The sequence below is a fragment of the Melanostigma gelatinosum genome (genome assembly GCF_949748355.1).
Source record: "Melanostigma gelatinosum genome assembly, chromosome: 9".
Classification (NCBI taxonomy): Eukaryota; Metazoa; Chordata; class Actinopteri; order Perciformes; family Zoarcidae; genus Melanostigma; species Melanostigma gelatinosum.
Window position 1 is genome coordinate 19,864,210 of NC_136642.1, and position 19,895 is coordinate 19,884,104.

Sequence of the window (19,895 nt, forward strand, 5' to 3'; positions counted from 1 at the left end):
TTATGTTGGTAAAATAAAATCTGTTTTACCAGATTCTGTGTCCTGTAGTCTTGCTATTGGGTCCTGATCTTGAACTCCCGTGACAGAATCTTCACTGCTAACTTACCTCTGGTTTCTGCGTCCAGCATCAACCATTTTTCAAATGGAAAATCAACAAAGAAGAGATATTTTAAATCTCTGCTGCAGGATGCTGCCTATCGCCAACCCCGCCAGACGCAAGGGAAGGCTGTCTGGTGCTTTATCAGTCCTGCCAGACGCAAAGGTTTTATAATCCTGCAGCTAACATGCTGTCGGTCTCAATCAGAGTCTTCAGCCGGCTGCCAGTATCTTCTGGGTGGGGGGAAGCTGAGGCCTGAAGTGGAGGGTGCACAGGAAAAACGGGAGAGTAATTTTTCCGGAGTTACAATTATTTTCCACTGAAGGAGTCATATTTAATCATTTTGGAGTGTAATTACTTCCAGTAGCCAGTAGAGTGTGAGTAAATATTCAGAATAAAATCTATTGGAGTAAAACAGCGTGACCACGCCCACAACGGTTCCTTAAGTTTCGTTTCTGCCGCCATGACACCTCTCGCTACACTGGAATGAGCTGACGTTTTATGGAACGGAAGGGCTGAAGTGAGGAACAGAAGACGGCATTTGAAATAACATGTCAGGTAAGGTCATTCGTTTTGGTTAACTTCATGTGTGTAAGGTACATTGTGTAGCAACATTGCAGCTAACCTAACGTTACTTCACTATTTGCATTGTCAGATATGAGCCGTAGCTTCTGATTGTTCGCGTTAGCAGATGCTAACGGTAGCTTCTAACGTTTTCACATAACTTAGTCACAGTCAAACGTTAGCTTCTAACGCATTAACATCAATTCGCAAAATATTTGGTGGTTTATGGACATATTAACGTCGACACACCTGGATTAAAGTCTCAATAAAGTAGTATTAGCTATCATCAGTAGCCAGCGGACTTCACTGAGCAGGTGCATGTGTGTTTTATTCTGTGTAGAGGGGCTGTCTTTTGCTGCAGTTAGTTGGTGCAACAGGTACATTTTACTGTGAAAATGGCTATGTAGAATTTGCAGTTTGTTGGCGTCAACACGTGTATTTTACTCAGAAAGGAGCTGTTAACGACCGTTTTAAGCTGCATTTGTTGGCGCTAACCTGTGTATTTTACTCTGAAAAGAGCTGTTAAAAACCGTTTTAAACGGACTGTTTCTAGCTGCGTTTGTGGGCGCTAACACGTGTATTTTACTCTGAAAAGAGCTGTTAACGACTGTTTTAAGCAACTGTTTCCGGCTGCGTTTGTTTGCGCTAACACGTGTATTTGACTCTGAAAAGAGCTGTTAACGACTGTTTTAAGCAACTGTTTCCGGCTGCGTTTGTTTGCGCTAACACGTGTATTTGACTCTGAAAAGAGCTGTTAATGACTGTTGGACTGTTTCTAGCTGCGTTTGTTGCCGCCAACACGTGTATTTGACTCTGAAAAGAGCTGTGTTGATGGACTGTGTTTCGCTGCAGTTCATCAGCACCCTGGTCGATGCAACATGTGTGTTATACTTTGAAAAAATGCACTTCACTCTGTTGACTGCTAAAACTAGCTGGGCTTGACATTGGCACGGGCCACTCGCGAAGTGCGGGTAGAATTCCGCAGCATAAGCTGATTGATCTGTTGCACTGTGGCATGCTAGAGACGGCCAAGTCGGAGACAACCAGGTGAAGTAGACATTGTTCAAGATGAGACAACTGGTTACATTTCTGATGATGTGTTCACGCCAAACGCAGTAGATTACATACAAAGTCTATGCACAGCCACTATGAGACTGGAGTGACGCGAATTGGCGATTCAAGCGAATGAACAGGTCCCTTTAGTACAGCGTAATAAAGACGTGCTTAAAATGTCCCTCGTTTTTATAATGAAATAGTTTACCCTTGTGGAGACCTACTATTAGTCCATGCATCATGTCTTTCTAATGTTGGCTTACTGTGGTATTACTAATGTTGGCAGTCAGCTGTTTCTGATAATGAAACTAATTTAATTGTTTTTGTCATGAAGGATGCAAGCTGTAAGAGTGAAGTACAGAGATCGTCAGAAGTACATTTGTTATGAGGGGCAACTAACCTTCAAATCATTTTTGGATTGTGGTGAGTGAAAAATATTGCACACACTAACCTGTGGAACAATACACTTGGGATGTCACTCTATGTTTTGCATACCTGAAAGTCTTTTCCCTGGAATAGCAAAGGTCTGCATGGAACACTGTCAGTTTTGGGATTACAATGTTCAAGTGAAGATGGCCTTCTGATTGCTGTCTGTTATGTTTTTCTGCAAATACACAACCGATTCATCACTAAGCTTGTCCCTTGGTATTTTGTCTTCACAGTTGCCAAGAAATTTGACCTTCCAACCTTGGACTTAAAAGTCTATGATGAATCAAAGACCGAAGTTGATGAGGAGGTGTTTGAGTTTCTACTAAAGAAACAAGACATTGGTGTGCTGGAGATTTGTCTACCCCAAGACCCAAATCTTGAGGGTTAGTTACTTATTAGCTTATAACTTCATATTTATCTGTACGGCTTGGTCAATCTAACATGTTTTGAATATGCAAGACAATTTAATATATCTGAGTTGGGGTTTTTTAAAATCTTATTTAGATATTTTGAAATCATCTCTGCTCACCCTTTCCACAATTTCTGGAACTGTTGTGGGCATGATACAATGTGAAATATTTGCATTCCTCTAATAATGGATGTGTGCACTTATATTGTCTTATAGTCACATTGTTAATCACATTAGTTCAATGTTAATATGATTTCTAGATTCTTTGAGCTCCCCTTCATGCTCCTCCTTTGCAAGCTTCAGTGGAGACAATGAGAGGGACTCGGACGACACCACTATATTGCAGCATAGTCCTGCTACAAGACAAAGAGATGAGGGAAGTCATCTAGCTCAGGTAAGCTCTGCAGTTTCCCTTGCATCCTTTCTGAAGGTTTAAAAAAAATGCCAAGGTTGAATGGTAAATGGCTGAATAACTGAAGTTGTAAAATTGTGGCCATTCTGTTTGATAATACTTGATGTCATTATTGTTTTAAACGTTTCATTGTGTTCATTTTTGTTCTTCCCACTTAGATGATTGAAGACATCCTGAAGAACAAACCTGGAGGAGAGAGGATCATGAATGAGTATGCCCGAACAAAAAGCCTAACGGATGCCAGAAGACGTGATATGGTCAAGATATTGGTCGCACATATGACAAGTGAACATGGGTATGTTGTCATGTTGTTATTATTACATACCTGCACTCCTAATACACATGTGTGTCTTGAATTGACACAGTACAACACCCCTCTTTTAGCAGGTGGAATTTACACATCAATACTTTTGATTGGAGCACATATAGTAAAGTCTGTGTGTTTGTGTGTAGGACAAGTCCTTCAAGGCGCGTTAAAGAGGACTACGCAAGGGGCATCACTACCTTGTACCCATACCTGGCCGATCCTAGGAGCAAGTTAGGCTATGTAAGTACATTAAAACGTCTAACTTATTTACTTTTCACTTGCTTGGAATGTAAATATTTCAACTGCTGTTTTACAGATGGGTAGTGTTTTTATTTCAAATAAAGATCTGTAAACATTACTGCATGGCAACAAGGGCTGTCACTTTTTGAACATTTGTTTGAATGTAATTAACATTCAAACTCTAATGACTCATTTGAATAAAAAATGTACAGTCTATATCCACAGCTGACTGTTTAACGTAGTTTACTTTGTCACCCAACAGAGGGCGCTCTAACGTATTGCGTGTCATTTCATATTTGTTCGAGTGTTATTTTTGGAAAAGGTGACAGCCCTAATGGCCACCATCTCTGCCTTCCCCGTAAGTTGAACTCTGGCGGTGTTAAAGCTCAGTTTACTTTCGCACCGCAAGGGTTAGCCCATTAACAAGACACAACACTAACCGTGTAATACAATAACCTCTGTTTTTCAAAATAACTGTCATTAGAAAGAAAGGCCTCATCACAATACTAGGAAATATGATAGTTTTTGGGGAAAGATTAAACTATTTCAACTTGTTCAATCAAACTGAATAACCCTTTTTACTTTAGGAGCATTATTACAATGCAGAAGATGGGAGTGGGTATCTGGCATGGAGACTGAAATTTGTTCAGAAGGAAGCATCGGAGGGAAAAAAGAAGACCTGCAGTCAGTCACAAACACTAACTGGTATGTGTGAAGTCTAATTCATAATGCATGATGAGGGAATAATCATATAATGTATATATATATATATATATATATATATATATATATATATATATATATATATATATATATATATATCCTATTTTTCTTCTGGAGACGTAAGTGCCTGCATGGCCATCCTTGCAGAGTTTTCCAAGCCTTATTTCTTATATCTTAGGACATAATATCATATACTAACCCAGTAATTGATAAAAGTGCCACCACTATTACAGGTGGTCCAAAAGCAGAAAGAGACTCATTCAGAGTGGAAAACGGGCTAACCACAGAAAGCCTGTGCTGCGAGGCCATTGCGCTTATGAAGCATACAGCTGATGAAGCAACTGTGAAGGAGAAGATGAAGCAGACCTTTACCTATCGCCAAGACATGGTTCATGACCCAGTGAAGTCCTCTGAACTATTCACAGCGTTTCCAAGATTCCTGGACATGGCAGGACTGGTATGTGAACGTTCTACTGCCACTGTCATGACAATATTATTTCTGTTCTACAATAGCCTGGGTAGGGTTGTAAGATCTGTCATGACCATGGTGCTACACCATAATGTTTACTGTTCTGTTTTGACCAATTCTATCTTGTCTGCAGATTGACCAAGACTTTGGTCTGATGTTTGGGGATGCTGCTACTACAAAGTTCCTGGAGAGATGGCCTACTATCTACAAACAGAAAGTCCTCGAACAAAGCCGTGGCCTCACACAGACAGCCGATCTTCAAGACCTGGTTCAAAATGCTGAATGCACAACAGACGTGGAAAATGGTATGCTAAAAGTTAAGGATCATAGTTATGGAAGAGAGAATAGTTTTTGAATGAAAAATGGATTGACTGTTCGCTTGTAGTAAATGCTTGTTTATGAATTTTTACTTCCAGGATGGGACAGTGACATGTCATCCATTTTGGTTCTTGTCCACCTTCTACCACCATCACCACATGGCCGCAAGAGACCAGGAAAACTCTCAGCCAGACAAGCCAGTGACCGTCTTGTGAAATTCATTAAGGTGAGGTTACAGTTCAATTAAACTGGAAAATCGTCACTGTTCTGTCCCCTTTTCTAAACCTTTCAATCCTCTTTTTAAGATTATGGTCAATTAAGACATTTCCTTAAACTGACTAATTTTATAGCTGACTAATTCATTATTTTTTCTGTCACAGACTGGGATGAGCATCCAGGGGCATCTGGACGGCATCGTGGAAAGCCTTCAACCATACCTGCTAGCTGTGGGGACCCAGAAGAGTCTGATTCACAAATACTTCATTGTGATTGACAAGCATGCAATACCTTGTAAGTCACCAGACACACTTGCCTGTTTTGATGAGCTTTTCAAAGCTCATTTTGTCTTTGGTACTTCGTACAACCAGGATCTGGTAAATGTGTACAACTTCTTGCAAACCACGATCTTTGAAATCGATGTTGATACCACTAAGGTGAATCCAAGGGTTGCAGAGTTGAGGGCTCGGATGCTGCATTGAGTTGATACGAAGATGTTTTGTTTTATTTGCAAAATCCCCCAGGCAAACACCAATTCCCTGACAAAACACTTGAAGTTGATCCACGGACTTTGTTCAGGAAAGACCCTTCGTCTTAAATGTGGTCAGGCTGGTTGTTCACTAGTTTATGGCACTTTTTCTGGGTTTCGAAAGCATCTAAATAAAGCACATGAACCTTGTTCTGATCCTGGTGAAGGCCCATCTACATCTGAAGATTTAGCAGCAAGTAATTTTGATGACTTGCCAGCAAGAAGTTCACCTTCTGACTCAGTCCTTCTCAAAAGGAGTCTTGTAGACAGCTGCGCTGCAACAGTAGCCGAACTTAAAGTGGCAGGCGTAAGTGAAACAACTGTTAACTCTTTGGTAATTTCGATGGAAGAGATTGTTGACGATATCCATAATCAAGCAAAAGAATCTGTGAAGAAGTGTCTATCTTTACAGGAGCCTATCAAAAGCGACATTGAGAGCAAAATTGATCAGTGTTTCGAAAAAATGGAAAATCCCTATGGTGTATTAAATTCTGAGAGTAAAAGAAGGCAGTATTTTACAGAGAAGTGGGGAAGGGTAGACTTAGTTGAATATGTTCTTGGTACAAGATTTGATACCCTACGCAATCGCACCACTGGAACTTATGATCAGGTTGTTGTCACTGATAAATTAGTTTACATCCCTATTTTGAAAACTTTACAATTTATTTATCAACATCCTAACATAAAAGAGATGATGCAGACTTCAAGTTCAGGAGAAAATCTTCATGACTTGTGCGATGGAGATCTTTTCAAGAGTCATGATCTATTTTCAAAACAGAAGCATGCCATTCTGATTCAGCTTTTTTATGATGATTTTGAAACTGCAAATCCTTTAGGCTCAAAACGGGGAATACATAAATTAGGTGCACTCTATTTCACCTTGCGGAATTTTTCTCCCAAGTACAACTCAAATCTGCTTAATATTCATTTGGTCGCTTTATTTCATGCCCAAGATGTTAAAACATATGGCTTTTCTAAAATACTTGATCCACTTATGCAGGATATTAAAATACTTGAGAAGGATGGAATTCGGGTCCCCTTGTATGATCAGCCAGTGTATGGAACTATTGTCCAAGTTACAGGTGACAACCTTGGTCTTCACAGTTTGTTTGGTTTTGTTGAATCATTCAGTGCCAGATATTGTTGCCGCTTCTGTCTTGCTGAGAAAGAAGACTTTCAGACTGAGTTTAATGAAGATTCACCCAAGATAGTTTTGCGAACTCGCGCACTTCATGCGGAACATTGCCAAATGATGGAGACAAATCCCACTCTTCCCTATGTGATGGGCGTTAAACGTTCTTGCATTCTAAATTCCTTGCAATATTTCAATACATGTGAAAACTTCTCTGTCGATATTATGCACGATATCTTGGAGGGAGTGGCACAATATGAAATGAAACTTCTATTACTGCACTTGAAAGATAAGTACACAACATTAAAAGAAATAGACTGTAGAATTAGGAGTTTTAACTATGGCTATATGGAGCAAAACAACAAACCTCCTACAGTTAAGTTAAGGGAGGACTCAAATGACTTGGGGTTGAATGCAATCCAATCCTGGTGTTTACTTCGCAATCTACCACTTATCTTTGGAGACTTGGTTTGTCCAAATGATCAACACTGGTATTTGCTACTGCTTTTGCTTCAAATTGTAAACATTGTATTTTCACCAAAGTTATCAAAGGGTATTACTATTTTTTTGAAACACTTAATCGTGGAACACCACAGGTTGTTCAAGCATTTGTTTCCAAACAAAAGGCTGCTACCAAAACATCATTTTATGGTGCATTACCCTATGTGTATTCTTAAAATTGGACCACTTTTGCATAGTTGGTGCATGCGCTATGAAGCAAAGCATCATTTCTTTAAGAAACAATTAAAAAGCTTCAAAAATATCACTAAAACTTTGGCCAAGAAACACCAAAATCAAATAGCATACAGGTGGCAGACATTTGATCCCAATGAAGTGATAATTGGTCCAGGTAATATGGTAGCTTTAAATGTGCTAGACTGGGGCTATGAGATAGCTGAGACTATTCAGGTACCAATTGACACCAAGGTTTTAAATATTAGATGGGCCAAACACCATGGAAATATGTATCGGACGGGTTTAGTCGTTTGTCTGAAGGTTCATTGTGAGATGCCAGTTTTTCACAAAATCCACCATGTAGTTCTGAAAGATGAGAGGTTATTGTTTGTTACATTTGCCCTGCAAACAGTGTGTCTTGATGAGCATTTTAATGCATATAAAGTTGTGTGCACAAAAGACGGACCTCATGTAGTTGATGTGAAAGAGATTTTCTGTTATAAAGCATTTGATGTACAAATGTCATACAGGTGTGATGATGCAAGTTTGTTTATTGTGCCATACTGTTTCCTATGATGTCATAGTGAAAAGGCCAAAGTGTTCCAAAGGTCCAAAATGTATTCTGTAAAATATGTATGGATACATTGCACATTTGTAATACAAAATAATAAATTGTGCTTTGGTAAATACTGATATCTGATTTATTTAACTTGTTGGGTTTAATGATAACCTTCCAGAGTAAGTTCTCTCAGGTTTTAATCATAATTTAGTTCTCTATGGAGTGTAATTTAGTTCTATATGGAGTGGAATATAGTTCTATATGGAGTGGAATATAGTTCTATATGGAGTGGAATGTAGTTCTATATGGAGTGGAATATAGTTCTATATGGAGTGGAATGTAGTTCTATATGGAGTGGAATGTAGTTCTATGTGGAGTGGAATGTAGTTCTATATGGAGTGGAATGTAGTTCTATGTGGAGTGGAATGTAGTTCTATGTGGAGTGGAATAGTTCTAAGTTGAGTAAAATGGCAGTAGAGTTGTTTTCATTTTATGCTACATAGAGTAAATTATCATCATCTAGAGTTAAATACAAACACTGAATAGAGTAAAAAATACTCTGAATCATTAACTCTGAGGCAAGAGTAGATTTTACTCTATATAGACTGGGACCAAATGTTGTATTTTATTGAGTAAAATTTTATTCAATTTGAGTAAAATTTACTCCGACAAATTTACTGTGTGGAGACTCTGGAGATCATCTGTAGTCATATGCCCGGCTCTTCTTTGTGGAGGGACCGAAGGCTGAAGTGGATGGCGCCGACTCCCTGTCGCCCTCTTCTCTGGTCCTCTTCATGGAGGATCCGAGGCCTGAAGTTGAGGGCGTCGCGTCCTCGTGGTCGTCCTCACCGGTCCTCTGCCTCTTCACACTCGCCTGCTCCGTGTGGTCCTCTTCCCTGCTCCTCTTGGTGGACTCTTCTGACCTCTGGGGGACTGGGGGCGGAGCATCTTGAGGCCGTTCCACAACAAAACGTCGAGCGAAACGAACACGGTCCTGTTCATGATCATCTTCCTCCTCATCATCCACTTCCGGCAGGTCATCGCAGGAGTCTTCGTACCCGGAATCGCCGTCGCTGTCCTCCTCGTCCTCGTCCTCGTCCACGTCGTCCGCGAAGAACACCTGAAGCATCTCACGCACATCGCGGACCGCCTGAACTCCACCCACAACAACGAGCCTCATCTGACCTACACCCACCACGAGGGGCTCCAACTGATCTCGAACCACCATGCCGGGCTGCCACTGACCTCCACCCACCACGCCTGGCTCCACCTGACCTCCACCCACCACGCCGAGCTCCACCTGGTTCAAAGTTCACTTACCACCACAGGTAGGGGCCATCTCTCACAGCACACTCCCCGCAGGTGCTCCTCCTTCAGCCAAAGATCTTTCAGGCGCTTCTGTTGTTCACGATAGTATAGCGATCTAGTAGTTTCTCCAACAAGTTTCGTGTCAAGTAGCTTTTCTCAAGAAGTTAAAAACTCAAAGAGTCGGCTCTCCACGGTATGTCCAAGAGGTGTTTACGCTCAGGGCCAAGTGCAGGGCCAGTGAGCAATCAGAAAGTTCTGAGGCCTCAAGTAACCTCGGTCGGTCCGTTTCCATGGCATTCAGTGACGCTCTGAGACCGCCGACCCCAACTATATTCTATGCTTCACAGAACACGTTAAATTGACTCCATTACTTAAAGTCAATAATCGCTGACTGAAATTTATACTACTCCTCGCGATCTGTATTCACACTCATGGTTTCCATCTGTGAGCTGGCAGCACCCCTACACACACACACACACACACTCACATACCCAGCATGCAATCTGCCCCAAAGAGGCGGGTCTATGAAGCAGTTTTGCCAATGATGCTTTGACTAGTCTCTACGGGCGAGCACTGCTCCTCCAAGAGCCGTTTCAGAGGAGAACTTTGGCGGAGAAACTGCGCAATCGGACAGCAGGAAAGGGAAGCAGTACGCAAAGCTTCTCCAGTAGCTGTACACTAGACAGGTTTGGCTAGCTGGATGACGTCATGCTAATAACTTATTTAGCTTTTTAAAACAACGGGGACAGATCCAGCACGGACAGTTAGGGAGTGAGAGACATGAAGCACCTGCTGAGACATGATATATAGTTATAAATACATCATTATATATATATATATTATTTTTTTATTATTATTTGTTGTTTTTGTGCGTGTTTTATATTATAGTGAATATTATTATATGATATATATATCATTATATGATATATATATATTATTATATTATACAGCATATTATTATATGATTTATGTATTATTATATTATACTGAATTCCCAGTGTGGGTGACACAAATAAGATGTCCTGACGTGTTTGTCAAAGTGTTATTGACTGTTTTTTTCATGTTGGAATAAAAGTTAAATATTTAACTGCAAAGTAGTAATACGTGTTTGATACCTTAATTGTTTTGCATGAAATCATTCTGGGATGTTTGCTGAAATTGATTGGATGTGGCACAGCCCTACAGAGAACATGTTCCACTAGCTGCCACTGCATATAACCATCTGTTATAGCCCAGAGTTCCGCATATTCATTCAGCAAACTATACCTACCTTGGAGTGTTACAACAGCGAGTATTATTTTATTCAATGTGTCCATCCAGGCAAATTGGTGGATCCAAATGTTGTAAAAAAAACAAACATATGATATCATTTCTTTGTAATCATCCAAAATAATGTTAAGTGTATGGGTATTTTTCCAAGTAGGCCACTGACTGGTCGATAAGTGCGATGCATTGAGTGGGCAACGCGCCGTGTATTGAGTGGGCCGGTCTGACAGTAAACTCCCGGGCCACTTTTTCCCCCCAGTCCGCTCCTGCCTGTAGGGCCTTATTATTTCAGTTATTAATGTGCTTTTGTGGTGCAAAGACCAATTACCAAACAATTTGCTAAGTCATATTCTCTACCTCAAACCTACAGAAAAACAATGGGGCTTTCGGAGATACAGTAGGCCTAGGCCTACTGCTAAAACAGCTACAGGTGGTATATCATTTACTGTAAAATAATTTAAAACATACATTTATAGATGTCCCTAAGCTTTAGTATTTAAGTAGGGTATTTACAATAAATTATGATATTTCAGAACAACGAAAAGTATTAAATTCCCAAACTAAACCGCCACTGAAGGTGTAGTTTATTTTATATAAATATCAAATGTATTAGTTATTCATAATTATAGAGCAACTCACTCCCTTATCAGTAACATAAAACAAAAGAAAAAGTTGATATTGTGTGTCCACTTAAAGATGCAGGTACAATGAACTAAACGGTAGATGTCTCCCTACTCCGTGCAGCTGTGTGTCTGCATGGGTACGATGCTGTCTACAGATGACCGAATCGCCATTTTGAAAAGCAGATCGTTCACAGCACACCCGCACTGAGTACTGGAACTATGCCGCGGGGCCGGCCTCGCAAACTGAGAGTTAAAAGCAACGACGAAACAGGTAACAAGTACCAAAATTCAACGAATAAAAAATACAGAATATGGGCTATCCAAATAACCTGCTATTATCGGTACAAACATCTCTGTGTCTTATATAATAACACTTCAATGTAGTGTATATAGTCCCCGGATATAGTATTGCGGGTGGGCTTTGCTTTGTGCGGCGAAGGAGTGATTGAGGCGGAATGATATTAATAACGTTTCGGTGGCTCTTCTTATTGGCTTCCAGTCTAAATTGGTGTCCGCGAGGGGAACAACCACGGTCTCGTGTAGCGTTAGTCAGTGCACGGCTTTTACTCTTAATATTCGTTGATTAGTAGTTCGCCATATAGCTTAATGTTGCTAACTAGCTCGCCTTGCTACCGCTAGCTTCGAGGCTAACACGCCAAAATCTTTGCCACTGTTGTTTTGATCCTGTCAGGCACGTTAGCAGCGAGGCTGTGCAGATGCTGCTGATGGATCTGTTGTGCTCGACTAACGTGTTGAGAACCACTTCTCACATTCACGTATTCACATGGCCCTTTACACATGTTGAGATGTGCTGTCGGTACGCATTCAGTGTGCTGGTATTCTGGTGTCATCATCGGAATATAATATGTATCTTTAGCTTAGTTGTTATGACACATTAGTTGGTTAACCCGAGCGGTATGTGAACCACCTGATTCTGCTGATAGATGTGGGCTAAGCTCACGTTAACTAATTGGCAACAAAATAGCATCACGTTAACGTTAGCTACACAGTCATTTCCCAGTGGGTTACTTTCTTATATGTAGCCGATGAATGGCTGTGACTGAGATGGGCGTGACGCAACCAAACTGTTGAATATCTAACAGTTGATAAACACACCTCAACATGTTCACAGACGAACACTAAACTATAGAAACTCTTTCTACGTAAGACTGCAAGTGCATTAGTGTGGTCGCTATCCAAGAGAGTGAAACCAAATTAAAAATATATATATATATTTTATAAGGTGAATTAACAACTTCAACGTTATTTTACGAGCAAACCTCCATTATGTTCACAGACCTCATTAAGAAGAGATATTGATGAAAATACTCGAAACTAGTATAGTGTGCGTGGTCGTGTCAAATAAATCCATACATATATGCAACAAAACAATGTAGCAGTCAAGTTTAAAAATGCAGAATATAAGAAACATACCAGCAGGCTCACGTCACAACTATTGCAGTCATTAGCCGTGATTAGCAAAGGCAACAACAAATAATGTGGATCTCATGAAACAAAACAACGGAAATGAAAAATAACCTTCGAATACATTCTTTGGGATTCTGAAAAAAAATTAATTAAATCTGAAACCGTGAACCACTGATTTCATATGGATGTCAAGTCTGTGTGTGTGTTTGTTTTTAGTGTGCTACCACATCAATATCTGCCACTACTTTAAAATGTCAGAGTGAGGATTGTCATATGATGAAGTGTATAGAAAAATACAGTTTGGATGCAGCTCTTTGGTTTTAGAGAGTTTTTAGAAGTATAAAAAGCCCTTGATCGTGTTTTTCAGCTCCTCCTGTCACAAGATAGCCTCTTGCACCAAATGAATACATTGAAGTGATCTCTCTTGGACTCAATCAGATGCAGATCCCAGTGCCAATAAGCGGGGGAGTTTCACTGATGGAGAACTCAAGGACAAGAAGTGCACAATATGCAGCCAGATCTTTACCACTGAGAGCCAGCTGCAGAGGCATCGGCGTGAACATGAGATCAACGATAAGGTGAGTACAGCGCACACGTGTCGGCCCTCGAGTCGGCGGCAGAACGCAGTAGTTTCAAGCCTTTATTTATCCCATGAAGAGTATGCTTGCTCTCTATCATCAGCACATGTATTTGTATTTTTCTTAAGATTCCACCCATTCAGATCTTGAATCAGGCCAGTGTAACCACATCCACTTCAGTAGAACCACATTATTATTATTATTATTATTATTAACCTCTCAACAGCCAGTTGAGATTCAAAAGCTAGTCTTTAGGGTAGTTCTTCGCAATTCTAAGCCAGGCCCCCCCGGACCTAACAGAGTGGTTGTCACAGTGCAGCTGTGCTGGAGGTTTGAGCTGAGAGCATTCAAGCCCTTACACGAGCCGTGAGATTCACCCGTGGGGTAGTTAACCTGTTGTCGATTACCTTCACAAAGTACAACAAAAACTCAACTCTTCACCTGACTTTTGTGCAAGCGATGAAGATAACTATGTCCCAGCTACGAGTTGGATTTGGGCAAAGCTGGAGGTGTCCTGGATTTTTCAGCACACATGATTTTCTTTTACATCATGGAAGTTTAAAGCTGCCATAAATGGCATTTGTTATTTGACAGATTTAGCACAGGTCTCACCATAGTCTGCCAATCACAACATTTGGTGCCAGCGGCTTCCAAAAGCTTTCTGCACTGTGCTGTGAACCAGTAGCTGCATGTTTCTTCATTCACACAGACACATCTGGGGTTATTTACTTATTTATTATTTACTCATGCAACACCACATTAGAGCCCCAACATTCTGTAATCACCACATGTTTTCAGTTAACAGGGCAAGATGCAAATAAGCACAGCCTCAGTTGGGTTGATACGATAAACTGCTGCTAAATAAGACTTGAGACTTGCACAACATGTCATCTGCTCCTGAACTTTGCACAGCGGACACTGTTGTCAAACTGCAACGGTACAGTCTTGGCTCCCGAATGAATGAAAAATCAATGTGGACGATAGTTACTGGCTGCATCAGTCATAATGCATTGAGTGGATTTGTTGTGAGCCGTTCCAGGCAGAAGTGAATTCAGTTACTTTGTTGCGTTGCTGCTCTGTCTTTGTGTTTGTGCAGAGCACTTACATAGCAGAACTATAACTGATACGTTTCTACGAAGGACCAACGTTGCTTAATGGTGCGGCCTCTCCCTCTCTGGTGCCCAATAAAAATGTTAAATAGCACAGCAAATATTATACCCCCTTCATGTCGCAGATGTTGAATCACAGCTGCAATTTCCCCTGCTGCAGTGTTTACCGGCTGGTGGTAATAAATCAGTTTCAGTGGCTGTTTGTCTGAATTTCATTCCCTCTTCCCATATTTTGTGGCCCTACATGAGCAAAAAGTCTTAAAATACATATTGCACTAACTCAAAAACCTTCATAGTTGGCATCCATCCACTGAGTCACCAGATGAGTCAGAGTGATGTGCGGACAGTGCTTTGTAATGATAATCAGCATGTGTTAAGAGACACTGCGTGAAGGCGTATGATGATGTGTTTTCACTCTTCAGTGGCATGCCTAATATGATGATGCATAAATAATGCGTGTCTTTAAAAGTACACACTATACAGAATAAATGTGCATTAATTCATGGTAATGATGCAGATTTTTGTAGTCATCAATTCATGATTGAATATTTGTTGAATATTTGCTGATAGCGTTATGGCAAGGGGCTAGGTCCTTCACTTCATGCTATTAACAAGAACGTGAAAGTAAAGACTACTCCTGTCATTTTCTGTCCTCTCTTGACCGTCTCTTCTGGCACCAAAACACAATAATCGGACACTACGTTGCTTAATTTGCACCACCTGCGTTTGAGGACCACTTCATTTTTTATGGCCACTATGCTCACTCACAAAGACACCCTCTCCAGGCTGAACAGCAGCAGCCTCGGGGTCTGCCACGCTGAGTAATACTTACCGGTGTCAGCGCTGCTCTCGGCCTTCACCGCTGTCAGAGAGTCCTCTGAAATGAAGTCAGTCAGTTCCTCTAATAGAAATGCAATTCAATATTGGAGCCATTTCTGCTTCACGGGAGATATGTTTCACGCTGTCTGGTAGTATTATGTACTCGTATACCACAATGATTTTCTATTTTTCTATTTTTTATTTTTTTATTTTTTTTAAATGCGTTAACGCGTGATAAAATAATTGTCGGCGTTAGTTAATGAATGCGTTAACGTGAAATTAACACGTTAACTTGCCCAGCACTAGTTTTAACACACCTGTTGTTTTGCAGATTCTAGTAGACACTTAAGTTGGACAGGGGGAGAGTATGGGGAGAAAGCTTCCACAGCAAATGCAGTTCCTTAAGTCCGTTAAGAGAGTGAGAATAGACAACACGGACATGATTGCAGAGGGAAACGTCTTGACATCTTTTACCTTCACACTATTAACTACTTTTCTTCAATCCCTCCTCCCTCCCTTGCAGCCTCATCGATGTGACCAGTGCCCTCAGACGTTTAATGTGGAGTTCAACCTCACCCTCCACAAGTCCACGCACACCACCTCCGACTTCACCTGCCCCGTTTGCAATAAAAGGTTCTCCCGCATCGCCAGCCTCAAATCTCACATCATGCTGCACGAGAAGGAGGAGGTTAGTCCGATGAACAGTCCGACATGAAACCCTCATTGATTCGCATTTTACCTCCCAGTTAGGGAGTAACACATCTCTCTGTTTTGTCACCTCCACCATGCAGAATTTGATCTGCGTGGAGTGCGGAGATGAGTTCATTCTTCAGAGCCAGCTGTGTCTGCATTTGGACGAGCACCGCAAGGAACTGTCGGGCGTCAAGGTCTACACCTGCAAGACCTGCGATAGGGAGTTCAAGACGTCCGCACACCTCAAGGAGCACATGAAGAGACACGTCAAGATGAGGTCAGGCACGGCTGCAAATGCTGATTTATTTAATTTGACCGGGTCAGGCAGTGTGTGAGAGTCATGGAGACAGAGGGGCATCTGAAACAGCAGTTAGACTATCAAGAGACAGGAACTCTGCCATAACAGCAGAAAGATGTAGCAGTTCTATATGGCACAGTGACAGAAAGACACTGACGATTTTAGTCAAATTCTTCATTCCACATGAATTCATTTCTGCTCAAAATGAAATGAGCTGTGGTTAAGGATGACAATTGCATTGGCTGCATGAGGACATGCTCAGTATACCATGGGGTTCAACAGAAAGTTCTGTACATTCTCATTTATCCTCGTTGATTGAATGCACATAACATGCAGTTACGGTATATACAAGGACAGCTGTCCTCAGTGCTGTGTGCAAACCCTCGATAGGCTATTTCTAGTTAAAGCTAAACATTAGAATAAAGGTTAAACAGCAACAATGATCTGAAACTAGACACCAAGAAATATATGTCAGTGTTAGAGACATGCCAAGTGGACATACAGCTGACATGAACAAGTGCCACAGATCCATAGTGTCAAAATTAAGCTATGTAACTTCATGTCGAAGGAAAAATAAGTATGTTTTCTACGACTTCAAGAATTTATTTTCATACTAATTTTATTAAAATATCATGCTTAACTGTGAGCTTGCTGTACAGTGGCTTACTAATCTACACATACTCTGTAGTATTTATCAAAACGATTACTTTTTCATGAATATTAATATTATCTCCTGTCTTCTTTCTTTGTGTTTACTTGTTCCGCAGGCCGCTCAGCTCTAGTTCCAGAAACTACAAGAAAAACATCGACCGCAGCGGGTTCCAAAACTGCTGCCACCACTGCGGAAAGGCTTTCAAAAAGCCCAGCCAGCTTGTTAGGCACATACGAATACACACAGGTGAGCGAAAAGCACAGAAAGAGGGATCACAACTTCAGGTTACGTAGATCCAATGTCCGTTAAATAATTCATGTTCAGAGGAATTACTCTGTGTTGAACACTGTCGTCCTGCATGTTCCACAAGACCTGAAGTGGATGTTTTGTTTTGTGTGGGTGGGCACCGGCACCGGTTGTAATTGGTGGGGGCTCAGTAGCCTGCTGTTCTGACGCCATAGGTCATGAGTGCAGCAGGAGACTCTGCATGTGTGTGGGCAGTGGTGCCACGAACAGCAGAGTTTTGTGTCTTGATTGTATTTTTTTTTTTAATGGCTCCAGAATTTAATTCTAGGCAGTATTGTATGACTAATTTGTCTTATTGGACCATTGAATTGGACTTTGTCTGATAAGGTTTTCCATAATTAACTGACTCTATGACACCAACTTCTGAGCAGTTTGCTGAATTTGTCCTCTGTTTCGGAACTGTATGCCTCAGTGCAGCTCATCACTCAGCTGCCATTCAAAGGTGTTGTGTGGGATAAGTTTCAATATTAGTACATTGAGTCTTCTCGTGTGGTTGTGCGCTTGTTCAGCCGTCTGGGATCAGGCAACGTAGCCAGTAGCTTGCACTCACATGTTGTTTAACGTCATCCACATTCATTTGTTTGGTTGGATGACTAATGGTGGATGGAGTTTATTCTCCTGTGACTCGAATCTCAAACAGCCCTTAAGCTGATGAGGTTAAGAGTGGCTCGGAGATTTCACACACACACACACACACACACCTACACACACACACACACACACACACACACACACACACACACACACACACACACACACACACACACACACACACACACACACACACACACACACACACACACACACACACACACACACACACACACACACGCATACACCCTATTCCTCCTTCTCTCACTCTCTTTGATGCACAGAACAGTTGATAAGGGTACAAGATTGTATTTGAGTCATCTACATTTTGGCTAATACCTGAGATGAATTTATGTTGGTGCCATTAAAAATTAGGTATTTTCAAATTTCATTCATGTTGCAAGATGAACTACCTCAAAAACTAACTGAGTGGAGAATAATGAATACTGACTATGGATACAACCAGGTTGTCCCGTGCATTTCAGCTGCTTTAAGGAATGTGTGTATGTGACTTTAACAAGTGGAGTAAGTGAGGATGTCTCAAAGAAGCCTCCAGTATTTACGCCTAGCATTCACTATTTACCTTTTATCTTGTAGTTGATCATTTCGATTCTATGAAATGCAGTTAAGGGAAATTGTCATCTGTGTTTCTGGCTTTTTGAGCTGTAATTTCACCTGACCTTCCCATTCCCTTCAGGTGAGAGGCCCTATAAGTGCACACATTGTGGAAAGGCTTTCAACCAGAAGGTGGTGCTGCAGACCCACATGGTGAGGCACACCGGAGAAAAACCTCACCTCTGCATGTTCTGCCCAGCTTCCTTCTCCCAGAAAGGGAACCTGCACTCGCACGTTCAGAGGGTTCACTCTGAGGTAAGAGCACAGTACTGTGTAGGAAACATCTCTGTGTGATATGATTTTTAGAATGAATTCATTTCACATTTTTCAACTCAGTCTGACATGGAAAGAGTACTTGAATCCCTCCCTGAATCCTCCTGCGGTTGCCTTTTTACGCAACTGAAGGCTTCCATTCACTGATGGGTATCGAATGAGGAAGAACAAAATGTATATAAAATCGAGTACTCTTTTGGTACTGGTGTCATCTTTTTTAAACCATACACAGCCCTGGAATACAAGTTTTTAAAAGAAAGAAAACCTGGGCCTGTTACACAAATACTTGTGTTTAGAATGGCAGAGCTCAAGGAGTGAATGAAACCGCCTTCAGTAAAAGAAAAATGTATGATAATCCAGTGTTTGTTGTTTGGTTGCAAAAGGTGAGCAAGAAACCAAAAAAACGAAATGATCTCACGCTGTTAGCCAGGTTTTGGTGAATCAGTATTTTTTCTTTGATTCTGGTTGCGGTCCAAGATATTCTTTTTGTGCACCTCCTTCACTCGCACACTAAATTGGCTGCCTTCCTGCTCACAGCTTGTTACATTCAATACAACAGGTCACATTGCCATGTTGTTTGTCTGTTTGGGAAGAGAATGAGGTGGAATTGCAGCTTTTTGTTCATTTGCTTCTTCTCCTTTTGTAAGGACTTCACAGCAGCCAATCTTAAAGGGCCCTTCTGATTTCTCCATCCTAATTTAGTCTGGACTTTGGCCATCAGTGGACATGCCACAATGCTTAGTGCCGGTGCATTTTAGCAAAACGGTAACAAAGCCTTAAAGTATAAAATATGCTTTGTGCTTCCACTCCGAGCTCCACATTCATTTGGCTAACTGCTGCTAGAGCCAGCTGAGAAATGAATGTACCTGTTTTTAAATCATAGTAACTGACAAAAGTATGTTTACTAAAATAATATTCATAATTTGTGACTAAATACCTGTAAAGCTAAGGATAGTCCCACCAGCCTCAGCTGTACTTTGTATTTAGTTCAAATGAGCGAGTTTAAGATGCTACATGCTAAACTAAGATGTTGAACATGCTAGACATTATGGGTGATGAAAGCTAGTGTGTTAGCATTAGCATCACTGTACAGCTTGAGAGAGCTGCTAGCATAGCTGTAGACTCTGTTGCTAGTAAAACTCTCCCTTTCACTCTTCAGTGGGAAAATACTGTGTTCCAGTTATGAACCCACCCCGAGTGATTA

General features: G+C 41.1%; 2 protein-coding genes across 2 annotated transcripts in view; both read left to right on the plus strand.

The window, feature by feature from the left end:
* The first annotated feature begins 397 nt into the window (after window positions 1-397).
* Window positions 398-8,736, plus strand: LOC306781954 (uncharacterized protein). Its single transcript, XM_079275082.1, has 11 exons — window positions 398-655; window positions 2,049-2,137; window positions 2,377-2,526; window positions 2,813-2,946; window positions 3,123-3,259; window positions 3,418-3,511; window positions 4,099-4,216; window positions 4,468-4,691; window positions 4,837-5,008; window positions 5,120-5,247; window positions 5,402-8,736. The coding sequence occupies exons 2-11, from the start codon at window positions 2,050-2,052 to the stop codon at window positions 5,717-5,719; spliced, it is 1,563 nt and encodes a 520-aa protein (XP_079131208.1). The 5' UTR covers window positions 398-655; window position 2,049; the 3' UTR covers window positions 5,720-8,736.
* Window positions 8,737-11,505: 2,769 nt separating this feature from the next.
* znf236 (zinc finger protein 236) overlaps window positions 11,506-19,895 on the plus strand; it is a 53,443-nt gene continuing 45,053 nt past the window's right edge. Inside the window, exons 1-6 of the mRNA XM_079274683.1 lie at window positions 11,506-11,600; window positions 13,196-13,335; window positions 15,787-15,951; window positions 16,055-16,233; window positions 17,022-17,152; window positions 18,501-18,673. Of these exons, the coding sequence (XP_079130809.1) occupies window positions 11,549-11,600; window positions 13,196-13,335; window positions 15,787-15,951; window positions 16,055-16,233; window positions 17,022-17,152; window positions 18,501-18,673 (840 nt within the window). The 5' untranslated portion in view covers window positions 11,506-11,548. The remainder of the gene's footprint in view (window positions 11,601-13,195; window positions 13,336-15,786; window positions 15,952-16,054; window positions 16,234-17,021; window positions 17,153-18,500; window positions 18,674-19,895) is intronic.

Coding starts and splice junctions, on each gene's coding strand:
- LOC306781954 (XM_079275082.1), top strand. CDS start 2,050: ATGCAAGCTGTAAGAGTGAAGTACAGAGATCGTCAGAAGTACATTTGT. Junction 2,138..2,376: donor CAAATCATTTTTGGATTGTG/GTGAGTGAAAAA, acceptor TTGTCTTCACAG/TTGCCAAGAAATTTGACCTT. Junction 5,248..5,401: donor GTCTTGTGAAATTCATTAAG/GTGAGGTTACAG, acceptor TTTCTGTCACAG/ACTGGGATGAGCATCCAGGG.